Consider the following 13,945-nt stretch of genomic DNA (forward strand, 5'->3'; position numbering starts at 1 on the left):
CGGAAGTGGCTCCATGAGAGCAAGTTAGTGTTGTGGACCGCGCGTTGGATTCTCTGTTGAGAGAAGGAAAGAAAAGCAAACGTGTGTTTCGGTGTTGCACGAGGCTGGAGGACTTTATCCAGAAATGAAAGGACTTCCGGTTCTCAGATGGATGCGTGAGGACAAAGAACGCGGACAACCAATCAGCAAGCTCCACGGATCAAACAAAAGGTGAGTGTATGTAGAAGAGTGTACGTATGCGTATTGGTGGCAAGGTATGTGTGTGAATATTGGTGACTACTGATGAGGTAACGCTCAATTTTAGCATGATGGCGGCTTAATATACAGCTCCATCATGCGAGTATAGGAAACGAAAAGGAAACGATAAAAAAATAACAAATTGTCGTTACATGGGCCCAGGACCACATTTCATTGACCAGTGATGATTGGATTAAGGTGATGTGGTTAGAAGAGACGAAAGTAATGCTATTTGGGTCTGATGGTATCACGAAAAAATGGCAGCTAACCGGTGGAAGTTTGAAAAAGGAGTATTTGCGGCCTACAGTCAAGCATGGCGGTGGTGAGTTACTTTACCAACACTGATTTTTCAACCAACTGTGCATGACTTTGATTTTTTCCTGCAGGTAGAGTCAAAATGTGGGGATCTATGGCTATATCCGGCGTTGGAGAACTTGAGTTCATCGATTTAATCATGACCAAGGAGGTTTATTTGGATATTTTGAAGTGAAAACTACCAGCGTCTGCAAAGAAGCCAAATTTGGGGCGCAGATATACGTTCCAACAAGATGGAGATCCGAAGCACACCTCAAAGCTGATATCGTAGTGGTTCAAGGAAAAGCGTGTCAAGGTTATGGAGTGGCCAGCACAGTCTACCGATCTTAATTCGATCGAGCATCTCTAGTCAATTTTGAAAATTATGTTCCAGGAGCAAAAACCAACAAGCATCTAGCAATTGCGGTAGTTAATATCAACTGAATGGGACAAAATCATCCCGTAAACAATTGCTATGCTTGTTGAGTCGATGCCGAGCAGTTATTGAAGCCAAAGGTGGTAACATGAAATACTAAAACTATGAGCGCAAAAGGGGTGAATATACTTTTTTTGTGTTATTTTTTAACTTTTCATGTCTCAAATGCAAGAGAATTCAGTTTTTCATTTTTAACTCACATGAATTAACTTTGTTTTTACATAAATAATAATATACTGAACAATAATTAACCTTGTTTAAATTTTCTGGTGAGCTTTTAGAAGAAATCTAATTTCATCAAATCAAATGTGTGAATCCACTATACGACCTTCAAAACTTATTTGTACACCCAATATGACTGATTTAGAATTAATTATTTTCATAGCCAGCCATAGTAGCCATTCTACTTCGAAACAACGGAAATACTTTTTCATGATCAGTTTATGAAAAACATCAACTCTGATTATTTGATACAGGTTTCTTAATCACACCTAAAATAAGAATTTCCAATTTAAGATATAACTCCAGGCATATGTTCCTCGCATTGAATGCAGTTTCAAAGACTTTAAATTTTTCTCCAAGATTTATCTTTCTGATGGTTTGTATTGAGAGTTCTTTTCGTTATCGTCATCGGGATGTCGTTAATAGATTTAATTACATAAATGGTGTGTCACATCAAATTGCATCACGGAAAAAACGCTGTAGAAATTTAATTTTTAGGAATTATATCTTCAGCTTTCGCTTATAATCAGATAAGAGTGTATAGATCACGTTGACCATGCTTCACTGTCAATTTTTCGTAAATTTGGAAAAATGTCGTCGAACGAAAAAGAGCATCGTGAATTAATCCTGTGCACTCATTTCGAGAATCCGGAGTTGTCACATCGGGACATCGGTAAGATGCTGGGAATCGTCCAATCCACGGTCAGCAGAGTACTAAAACGATACTTCAAGAACCTAACCATCGGCCGGAAGGTGAAGAACGGCAAAAATGGATGCTCCGTCAGTGAAAAAGATCACAAGCGCGTAGTTAAGCAGTTTAGACGTGATCCGAGAAGTTCGGTCCGGGATGTCGCCAATAAGCTGAATTTGTCAAGTTCATTCGTCCAGCGGACCAAGCAGCGGAGGGCCTGCGTACATACAAGGTTCAGAAGGCTCCTAACCGCGACGAAAGGCAAAACATGGTGGGGAAGACGCGAGCCCGGAAGCTGTACACCAAAATGCTGACGAAGCCGCATTGCCTGGTAATGGACGACGAAGCTACGTCAAAAGCGAACTTTCGTTAGCTGCCGGGCCTGTTGTTTTCTCCGCAGAGGACAAATTCAGCGTTCCGGAGGAGATTCGCAAGCAGAAACTATCCAAGTTTGCCAAAAAGTACATGGTGTGGCAAGCGATCTGCTCTTGCGGAAAGCGGAGCGCCCCCTTCGTGATGACCGGCACGGTAAACGGGCAGGTTTACCTTAAGCAGTGCCTACAGAAGCGCTTACTACCACTATTGAAGCAGCACGAGGGCCCGACCATCTTCTGGCCGAATCTCGCTGTCTAAAATTTTCAAAAGGATCGGTCTACTGGGCGAATTTCTACAGCGTTTTTTCCGTGATGCAATTTGATGTGACAAACCCTTTATAATTGGAACTTATGATTTAGATACAAAAATCACACTGTATTGATAATCACACACACGGTTCATGCAAAACAATAAAATAGTTCCATCGATCACTGAGACATGGTTCTGTCAGTTTTTTTGGGAAATTAATCTATTATTAAGAGATAGATTTAAAAAAAATGAAACCAGTAGAGACATCAATACGAACAATCTACATTGTGATACGCAATAGGGAAACTGCAATAATACTCAGTTTGTAAGAGACAACGTGGAAGGTATACAAGGAATATTAACCACGGAAAGAGTAAGATCTGTACCTGTAGATATTCATAATCGTGGATCTTGGCGGGCTGCACATCCAAGTATTGGCAATATGTTAGAGCATGGCAATTTACAAATAATAAAAAACGGTCTTCGTATGAGCGCTTCCAAGCAGCCTGTTGACTTACCTGTTTTTCCATAACGTTTTGTGACTTCTGCCGAATCGGCTGGAAAACGGATGGCGTTGCCGATGTTTGAGTTGACGATGTCATGCTGTCTGTCACTTCCGAGCTATCACCGGAGCCCTTCGCGTAAGTGGTACTCTTTTTTTGGTTTCTGGAAATATTGTTCTCCCTCAAGGAAGTGATGAGCATCTTAAAAATCTCCCAGTGTCCAAAGTTCAGTTTAAGTACTGTTTTAAGCTCATCTAGGTCACAGTAGGACAACACCCTGCCAGAAATAGCATTCTCACGTAAGATAGGAGCCGTTCTCTCGAGTGCTGGCTTTAGATCATTCACTCGGCCGAGTAGGTCGATAAGATCTTCTACTGTTAGCTTGGCAAGTTGCGTATTGGATATGTCGAGATCGATCGGTGGCGTACCAGGTGAGCCAAGATTTTTCGAGGGAACCCTAGTGTTTCCCGTCAACGATGGAGCACCAGCATAGTTATCGTTCACGTTTTCAATCAACACGGTTGTTGAATTTGGTTTTTTGTGGCCGCTATTTTCAGGCTGAATAAGGCTGGCGATGTTTTGATTATAGTAATTCATCATAGCCATTGCAGGTGGTGCATTATAGAACCCGGCCCAACTTGGTGGAAGACTGTTTGGATGGTGCAGGGTTGGATGGATCATGTTCGGATGCGCGTGACGGGTAGCGGCAAAGCTATGCGGTTTCAAGGCAGGGATGGAGCTTTTAACAGGTATTATTATGCCTTCGTCCTCCAACGCTTGCTGGTCTTCTTTAAGTACTTTTCTGAGATAAGGATCGAGATTAATAGTAAAAGGCAAGAATATACGTAAATCCGACACTAATAAATCGGACTTGTGTAATTGTAGGAAGGCATCTAGTTTTCGCTCGTCTCTGTCAAGATCCAGCAAATTGGCGGCTTCTCGCAAACATGCGATCTTTGGTCTCACTCTGGAAAACGGAAGGTTAGTTCAACGGAAACAGACTTTCAATGTGTGTTTCTGTCATACTTATCATAAACAGTTTGTAGGGACATCGCATCATCAAAACTATCGCCGGCTTGATCATGTTCTAAAACGATCATGCTTGCCCTGAGTGGCCACTGTTCTGTGAGGTTTATCCACGAACTAAGGCGATACCAGCTGAAATCGATCTGAAAAGCCTTCAATAATCGCACTGAACGTACGAAACGTTTTTAATGGTCAGTATTATCCATGTAAACTATTGGCTAAACAGACCTGTAATGTAAATAACATTCATCAATCTTCTCATGCTCCTGGGATTGACATCACTGAAGTAATCGTCCGTCAGTATAATCTTCGACATATCCACCGGTGGATTTTGACCCAGTTTGTGCAGATTGGAACCGATAGAACTAGAAATAGAATCCGATACTCGTAGCTTTTTACTGCCAACTCGTGATGTACCCGGCATAGCCCTGAGTTTTTCTTGGCTGGACATAATCTCCGAAGCATTCGATAATCGACGCGCGGAAACTGAGTGACCTAAATGTGGTTCATCATCCCTGCTAGAATCCGGAATGATGCGACGATATGTGGCCATTGCGGTGCTTTGGGCGCGTTGCACCTTCCTGAGCCCAGAGTTCTGCAAATATACCGGTAGATGCACAAGGTTTCTCAGGAAATCATGCCCTCCGATTCCTCCTTCAGTGAACAACCGTTTGCTGTTTGCCTCAGCTGCTTTGGCAACCACGTGAGGATCCACCGCCAATAATAACACAAATGGACGCTGCGGAGCAGAAAGTAGCGTTTGGATGGCATTCAAAATGGTGAGCGTTCTCTCCGTGTCACAGGAATCGAGTGCATCGACCACTCCAACTAGTCGACTTTGTTGGTTGGTGAAAGCGTCCAAACAACGAATCATGTCGGTCATAAGGCTCACTTCTGCACCGAGAGCCGTTAATGGAGCCGCCTCGTTAGCATTGAATGCCTGCTTGAGATGTTTACCCTGGGACATGAACAGCGCACCTATCAGCTTGGACCACGCATGTAGGTTGGCAATTGTACCAGCTAGCAAGAAGCCTAGAAGTACGTAAATGGCCACCGCAATTGCCTCTCTGTGTAAAAGAAACATCGAAAATTATTATTCTCATGGTAGGATTATGGTCATTCATACCGTCCCTCCACGTTGTATTCAGTATAGATAATCGATAGGGAAGCTGTGGCGATTAGCCCCAAAATGCCCAATTCAAACAGTAGCACCACAGGAACACAACACATACGACGCCATCTCCATTCTCCGGTTGATTTTACTTGAGGAAAGAAAAACAATATGAGTTCATAGGCATACACCGATAAGAAATAGAACACTGAGCATTTCCACGCCAAATCAGGCGAAAAACGACAGATTTTGATGCAGCCCTATCCGATTTTTTTGAAACCTTCTACTAATGTTTGTAATTACCAGAAATCACAATTTTCATTATCATAAGATCAATTTTAATTACTACTGATTTTTCAGAAAAGCGGAAACACCGCTAAAAAACCATACTCAAAAATTGAATTTAATGTTAATTTAATTAAGAAAAATATTTACACATGTATTTACGAATCAAACTTTGAAAAAGTATTGAACAATAACTATTTGTACTACAGGTAATTAATAATTATTGAAAGTAGTGAAAATATGTCTCTTACTAAAGGGTTCACAACTTTTAGAAACATTCGCAATATTTGCCAAGATATTACTAATAGTAACTTTCTCCTCTCCGTTTTGACCCATTCTCACCCCCATCAACGGTACTGCCAATTCAAGACCAAATTTTTTTCCTTAATTTTTTACAAAAAAAACATTCATACTAAAAGACCTATAAAATTGTGGTTAAAGAAAGAAATATAGCAAATTGTTTAAATTTTCATTAAAAATATTTTTTTTCAAATTACACTGAAAAAAAATAATAGATTTTTTTAAATTATGAAATAATATTACCAGAACCTCCTAAGACGAGTTGGCATTAAATTTCGTCTCATATAATAACCAACAATTCATCCAAACATCGAAAGAAGGGCACTTCTATAGAAATAGTTTTTCCAACCTTTTCTTCCTTTGAAAAGTTACTACTAAGGTTTCACTCGTAACATTCTCGTGATTGACATGTTCTTGACATAGTTCGAAATAAAACAAAAAGTTTGCAGAACATGTCAATTGCGAGAATTTACACACAAAAATGTTACGAGCAAAACTTTAATAATCGGAAACGGCAAGTTTAGAGCGCTATCAAATCAGCAATGCGCGGCTATCCTAAGCCGCTACCGACGAAATCTTGCACGGTTGATTTGTCCTGGTATCAGTTTAAGAAATCGTGGCTAATCCCGTGTCGTAACCAACAAATCTTGGCCGCCCAACCCGACCCGCTGCAGATAAAATTCTATGCGGTCATCCCGAGCCTCTACCGACAAATCTTACGCGATCATCCCGACCCGCTATCGTTATAATCCGAGCCGTCTAATGCTCCCTCTTTACCAATTTTTCAAACGAAATGATGTCACTGTTTGAGTCTTTCCCTCCTCGTCAATCCAGACTATCTTACTCGCTCTATCCTAGTCCTAAATCCTAATCCTGTCCAAACAATCTAGTGTTTGATTTAGATATTATTAAATTGTTAGTGTTGAATATACAGAAAATATTTTTTTTAAGGTTAAATTTGACTCTGTAAACGTTAGATGGTAAGTAATTGAGCCTGATTAATAAACGTTTTTTGAAAAAAAAAATAATCCCGAGTCACTACCGACAAATCTTGCGCGGTCATCCCGATTCACTTCAGATAAAATGCTACGCGGTCATCCCGACAAATTTTGCACGGTCATCTCGATCCGCTATCGATAAAATCCTGCGCGGTCGTCTCGAGCCGCTACCGACAAATCTAACGCGGTCATCCCGACCTACTATCAATAAAATCTCGCACTGTCATTTCGAACAGCCACCGGCAAAATTCTGCGCGGCCAGTTTGGTTCGTTGTATATTTAGAAGAGCGCTGTCATTCTGAGCTGCTACCGGAAAAATCACTAGTATCAATCACGACTAGACGATTCAAATCAATAAATATATAATTTTGTTTGTCCACATTCCGAGTCAAATTAAAGAATTCAGGTTCCTCACAAAACACATACACGGTTAAAAAAGTTAATATAAGTTCTAAAATTGCAATGTCAAATGATAAGCCAATACTCAGTCATGTCCGCTACAGAGCCGATACGGCCCCGACGAGGCCCTTGCAGCCAAGTGGTGTTCTAATCGTGTTCAACAACAAGGGCCTAGAAATTGTCTCGAAAGCGTGTTTTAGATCCAAGAAAACAGCAATGATGGTATCTTTACCAAAAAGTACTAGCTGTTTTTCACACATACAAACTTTTGCGTAACTAATCGTTTGCTACGCGTTTTCAAGACATCAGTTAGAACAGCTGCTGATTCATCCTTATTACTTCACACCCACAACATTGCACTGCAATTTGAAATGGTGATGCCAATTTCTAAGACGAGTTGGTGTAAAATTAGCCAATGGAGAATCCATACTGCAGCTGGACATTACGACTAGGGTTCCGACACTGTATAGAAATTCTACAAGCATTATTTTCATTATATTGGAAATTGGTCATATCTTGAGAACGGTTAGTCTTAGAGCAAACGTATATAATTTTTCATGTAGAATCGCATAAAGAATCCATTTTTCATATTACTTTTCTTGAGTATATAGGATTTTGCAAAGAATTCAAATTCCATAAATTTGAAAAAAATCATATCTCTACATTAAAAAGTCCAACGCCGCACCACTGTATGTAAAAAATTGTTGGATTAAAGTTGGAGATTGGAGTGTCAAATATATTGACAAACATTGAGGGGGCGGAATGTATTGATTTTTTGAGATAGAAAGGTTTTTAACATTAAATTCGATTTTCGTGTAAAATCTTTTAACGGCGTACTTCAAATGTTATTTTTTGAAAAAAAGTTCAATGTTTCTGCATACTTATAAAAAAGCAGTCGTGATTAAAATTTGTCAAATGATAATGAAAATTGTGATTTGAGGTAGTTGCCAGTATATTTACAAACAAAAACGAAGAGGGTTGAGTCCGTGATCGGCTAATTTGGCGTTGGAATTGTTCCACTTCAACTCACAAGGTTTGGGTCTAAATGCACGATAAAGTCCAGTCGCCAACGATCCATAATAAGCCTCGATCGCGTCGAATATGGAGGCTAACATAAATGCTACAGCTGTATCTCCATTCGGTGCCGCACTACTTGCCTCTGCAAAATGAAACCGCACCGGCATAGGTTGGGAATCATTCTGCGGGCCAGGTGGATGACAAAAAGCCACTTGCAGGATCAACCGAAGCCTCCCAAGCTTTTTCGAAACACCATAATTCAATGAATAAAGCCACTCCAGATCATACCGTCTGTCTAGAAATTTGAATAGATAGTTAACGAAGTAAACGAGAACCAATAGTGAAATTCCAGTGATGATCCCACATTCATAGCACCATGTGGCGAGGCCAACTATTGTACCGATTAGCAGTGCTAGATGGAGACACACTAAGAAAAACAAAGACGGAGCTCTAATGGGTGGCTCCGACCACTGCTGGGCGAAGCTTTTCATTTCCTCTCGTAACTTTGCAAGGAGAAAGCTTTTCCCGCTGCCCCATTTCGCGTAGAGTCCAACAGTAATCGGCGTTGTTAACGTGGGCTCACTGAGTACATCGGCCAACGCTGATGAGTAAAGTCCATATCCGAGCATTCCTTCTGAGTCTTCATTTGCATTCAACCGTCTAGCACCGAACACTTGACCAAGAATTGTTTTCTGATGCATCGCGTCTATTCCGTATGGCGTTTCGCCGGCTTTGTTTGAACGGTACAATAATTGGCTATATTTGGGATTGCTAAGTAGTGCTTCAACTATCGCTTTCGAGCGAGCTCTCATTGCTACATGCAAAGAGGTATCCCCTCGTTTGTCGGCAGCGCCAACCTTGGATTTCCGTTCTAACAACATTTGCACGATTTCCAGGTTTCTGTTACGTACTGCTCGTAAAAGCGGTGTGTCGCCATCCTTGGTTGACAGCTCCAAATCCGGATTAGATTGTAGAATAAGTTTAACAAGCGATGTGTGACCTTTCTCAACCGCAGTGTATAATGCGGTTTTTCTATCTTTTCCCTGTATATCTACGTCAACGTGACGCTTCAGAAGAATCTCCACTACACTACGATAACCACCTTTTACACCATTAATCAGCGGAGTATCTCCTGCGCGATCTTGAACATTAAGGTAAGCACCGGCAGATATTAGAGCCGATGCAACCTCCGTCAGTCCCTCACGGCAAGCTATCGAAAGAGCGGTCATACCATCCTTATCCAATGCGTTCACATTGGGTTTACGTTCCAACAGAAGCGATACACATTCCTGATGACCACCGCTCACGGAAACCAACAACGGGGTCCAAGAGTACATGCCTGCTGTATCTACGTTGGCACCTGCCTTCAGCAAGACATCCACTATATCCGCATTGCCTTTTCGACAAGCCCAAACCAAAGGTGTTGTCCCGTATTTATCTCCAACGTTTGGCTTCGCTCCTCCGGTATTTACCAGCAGCTTGACAATCTCTGTATGACCGCGCCCAGAAGCCCAGAGCAGTGGATTCAGGTGGTAATTGCCATGAGCTTGTACGTCGGCCCCTCGTTGCAGTAGCAACGAAACAACTGCCGTATGACCCTTATACGAGCCCCACATAAGGGCGGTCCAGCCGCCCATATCACGATGCTCGATGTCGGCGCCATTGTCGAGAAGGATTTCAACGATCTCCACATGTCCAGCCTTAGCAGCGAATAAAAGTGCACTCCAGTTGTCTAAATCTTGCGCCTGCACGTCTGCACCACGGGCAATCAGTTCCTTGACGAAATTTGCCGCTCCACGACCACATGCGATCATCAGCACGGTGGTTCCATTCTGGAGAAATAACACAAAAATAATGTTTTGTTCATATTTCATATTTTATTATTCATATTTACTTCATCACGATCGTCGACCTGCAGCTGACGGGTTCCAAGGAGTGACTTCAGACCAGGTAGATCATCTGAATCCAGATATTGAAGCAGAGTGCGGTGACTCAGAGATCCCATTGAATCGCACCGATTCAATGCCTGCAAAGAGAACGCAAGTATCCACGCAGAAATGCGATAGCAAAGGAAATACATTAAGTGAATGTTTAACTAGTTCGCGTTGATTCACAGAAAACAGAACAAAAATATTTTTATTTTAATTGTTTTATTTTATATACCAAAAACATCTGTAAGAATATCTAATTAATAGAAAAATCAGAAAAACGATTACAAAGAAAACGCCTATAGTGCTGAAATTTTTGTTAATATTTGGTTAAAAAATATCGATTGGTTGCCAAGCTTGACGTCAGTTCAAAACTTTGATGTTGTGGTTAGGTGTATATTTTGGGAACTATAAATAAATGAACACAATTTGGTAAGTATGAAACTAGATGAAACATCGTAACTATGTCGGGCATGTTCCAACATTTAGAAGCATGACATATTATTCATAGAATATAAAGCAAACACTTCCAAGACAAAAACGGAAACGCAATAAACAAACATAAAAGAACACACAAGATGTAGAGGTTATGGAATAGTTGATAGATTGTATTAGGCTGTCAAAAAAGTCCTGCGGTATTTCCGCGAGGTGTCGTTGTAAGCGCGTAGTTCTAGTTGTATTCATTGTATCGAGTCATACTATAGCTTGTTGGAAAGGTATTTTGCGCGCTATAATATAGTCCTTGATAGTGTTTTATTTGGTTAAGTCGTTCGTGAGTTATAGTGTCGCAAATATGGAGCAAAATAAAGAGAAAATCCGACATATTTTACAGTACTACTATGACAAAGGCAAAAATGCATCTCAAGCTGCCAATAAAATTTGTGCAGTTTATGGACCCGATACAGTTTCCATTTCCACCGCACAACGATGGTTTCAACGTTTTCGTTCTGGTGTAGAGGTCGTCGAAGATGCGCCACGCTCCGGAAGGCCTGTCGTCGAGAATTGCGACAAAATCGCTGAATTAGCCGAGAAAGACCGGCATAGTAGCAGCCGTAGCATCGGCCAAGAGCTGGGGATAAGTCATCAAACCGTTATTAACCATTTGAAGAAGCTTGGATTCACAAAGAAGCTCGATGTATGGGTGCCACACACGTTGACGCAAAAAACATCTTTGACCGTATCGACGCATGTGAATCGCTGCAGAATCGCAACAAAATCGACCCGTTTCTGAAGCGGATGGTGACTGGCGATGACTGGTCATTTAAAGGGTGTGTCACATCAAATTGCATCACGGAAAAAACGCTGTAGAAATTCGCCCAGTAGAACGATCCTTTTGAAAATTTTAGACAGTAAAATAAAAACTATTAAACAACTTTTGGCATTTTCTTTTTATTCATACTTCGAGCCCAAGCCCGTATGCTCGCACCTTCCTCTTTACCCCGTCCATAAGGTTCTGTACAACGTCAGGTTGTAGTTTTTTTTAACAGAAATCCATTTTCTCTTGAAGTCCGCCTCCGATTTGACAACTTTTGGGTTCTTCCGGAGGGCCTAATCGCCCAATATTTCTCTATTGGGCGAAGCTCCGGCGCGTTGGGCGGGTTCATTTCCTTTGGCATGAAGGTGACCCCGTTGGCTTCGTACCACTCCAACACGTCCTTTGAATAGTGGCACGAAGCGAGATCCGGCCAGAAGTTGGTCGGGCCCTCGTGCTGCTTCAATAGTGGTAGTAAGCGCTTCTGTGGGCACTCCTTAAGGTAAACCTGCCCGTTTACCGTGCCGGTCATCACGAAGGGGGCGCTCCGCTTTCCGCAAGAGCAGATCGCTTGCCACACCATGTACTTTTTGGCAAACTTGGATAGTTTCTGCTTGCGAATCTCCTCCGGAACTCTGAATTTGTCCTCTGCGGAGAAGAACAACAGGCCCGGCAGCTGACGAAAGTCCGCTTTGACGTAGGTTTCGTCGTCCATTACCATGCAATGCGGCTTCGTCAGCATTTCGGTGTACAGCTTCCGGGCTCGCGTCTTCCCCACCATGTTTTGCCTTTCGTCGCGGTTAGGAGCCTTCTGAACCTTGTATGTACGCAGGCCCTCCCGCTGCTTGGTCCGCTGGACGAATGAACTTGACAAATTCAGCTTATTGGCGACATCCCGGACCGAACTTCTCGGATCACGTCTAAACTGCTCAACTACGCGCTTGTGATCTTTTTCACTGACGGAGCATCAATTTTTGCCGTTCTTCACCTTCCGGTCGATGGTTAGGTTCTCGAAGTATCGTTTTAGTACTCTGCTGACCGTGGATTGGACGATTCTCAGCATCTTACCGATGTCCCGATGTGACAACTCCCGATTCTCGAAATGAGTGCACAGGATTAATTCACGACGCTCTTTTTCGTTCGACGACATTTTTCCAAATTTACGAAAAATTGACAGTGAAGCATGGCCAACGTGATCTATACACTCTTATCTGATTATAAGCGACAGCTGAAGATATAATTCCTAAAAATTAAATTTCTACAGCGTTTTTTCCGTGATGCAATTTGATGTGACACACCCTTTACGACAACGTGAAACGCAAACGGTCGTGGTCGAAGCCCGCTGAAGCTTCTCAGACGGTGGCCAAGCCCTCATTAACGGCCAGGAAGGTTCTGCTGTGTGTTTGGTGGGATTGTCAAGGAATAATCTATTATGAGCTGCTTCCCTATGGCCAAACGCTCAATTCGGACCTGTACTGCCAACAACTGGACCGCTTGAAGCACTCATGAAGAAGAGGCCATCTTTGATAAACAGAGGCCGCATTGTCTTCCATCAGGACAACGCCAGGCCACACACTTCTTTGGTGACGCGCCAGAAGCTCCGGGAGCTCGGATGGGAGGTTCTTTTGCATCCGCCGTATAGTCCGTACCTTGCACCAAGTGACTACCACCTGTTTTTTTCCATGGTTAACGAGCTAGGTAGTCAGAAGTTAGCCACAAAAGAGGCCTGTGAAAATTGGCTATCCGAGTTTTTTGCCAATAAGGAAGCGAGCTTCTATAACAGGGGTATTATGAAGTTGGCATTTCGTTGGGAACAAGTCATCGAACAAAACGGCGCATATTTGACTTAAAAAAGATGATTGTAACTAATTTTATGAACAAATGAAAATTAAAAAAAAATATACCATTTTTCATTTGAGTGTGTTGGAAAACGGGCCTCAATTTGGCACTTGAAGGCTATAGGAAAAACACTAAACTTTCATCTTATCGAAAATATGGTTTGCCATACACACAATTAACGCGGTTTTTTACGCGGATTTTCCAATAAACGCGGTTTCTTACGCGGATTTTCCAATTAACGCGGTCCTCAGCTCACATTTTTCTCTCGTGTTCCCTCAGAGCAAATTACGGTAATTAGTGCTTGTAACGGAGTTTAGCGCTTAGTGCCGCACCTTATCACGATTCTTACGTGGATTTTAGGTGTTGGGTAACGGGGAGCTCGCCGGGCGGTACAACGGGACGGGGTTTTTACGGGCAGCTATTCGTGAATGTCTTTCCCTGTCTACATAGCTCTGGACGGTCCAACAGTGGTACTGCACGTGCCTCGGCAGAAGAGTGTACAAATTACTAGGGAATCTTCTAGCAACAGCAGATGACCTCATTCGTGAGGAAAACCGAACTATAGCTACCAGTAACCAACGAAATTGCAGGAAAAACTACGGGTTTTCGGAAGCGAACAACACTCAACTTTTTACATCCGTTCTACGTAAAGATAGTCCCATTTGATATTTATCATTAGGGGACATGGTTTTTTTTTACGCGGATTCTCCAATTAACGCGGTTTTTTACGAGGTACGTATCCCCCGCGTAAAAAAAAACCTGGGTGTATTTCAACCATACTTA

At 42.2% G+C, this 13,945-nt stretch overlaps 1 protein-coding gene across 12 annotated transcripts in view; it reads right to left on the reverse strand.

The window, feature by feature from the left end:
• Window positions 1-13,945, reverse strand: part of LOC129771100 (kinase D-interacting substrate of 220 kDa) — a 93,024-nt gene that overhangs the window by 19,332 nt on the left and 59,747 nt on the right. For 10 of the 12 annotated variants that reach the window (XR_008742283.1, XM_055774422.1, XM_055774432.1 and 7 more), the window contains 7 exons: window positions 10,038-10,169; window positions 8,157-9,975; window positions 5,160-5,295; window positions 4,262-5,100; window positions 4,034-4,199; window positions 3,023-3,974; window positions 2,891-2,923 (listed from right to left, as the gene is read on the reverse strand). Coding sequence is in view for 11 of the 12 variants with exons in the window: in XM_055774422.1 (XP_055630397.1) it covers window positions 2,891-2,923; window positions 3,023-3,974; window positions 4,034-4,199; window positions 4,262-5,100; window positions 5,160-5,295; window positions 8,157-9,975; window positions 10,038-10,169 (4,077 nt within the window). In the remaining variant the exon portion in view is untranslated. The remainder of the gene's footprint in view (window positions 1-2,890; window positions 2,924-3,022; window positions 3,975-4,033; window positions 4,200-4,261; window positions 5,101-5,159; window positions 5,296-8,156; window positions 9,976-10,037; window positions 10,170-13,945) is intronic. The other 2 variants (XM_055774424.1, XM_055774423.1) reach the window with 1 other exon arrangement.

Source organism: Toxorhynchites rutilus, chromosome 2, assembly GCF_029784135.1.
Source record: "Toxorhynchites rutilus septentrionalis strain SRP chromosome 2, ASM2978413v1, whole genome shotgun sequence".
Classification (NCBI taxonomy): domain Eukaryota; kingdom Metazoa; phylum Arthropoda; class Insecta; order Diptera; family Culicidae; genus Toxorhynchites; species Toxorhynchites rutilus.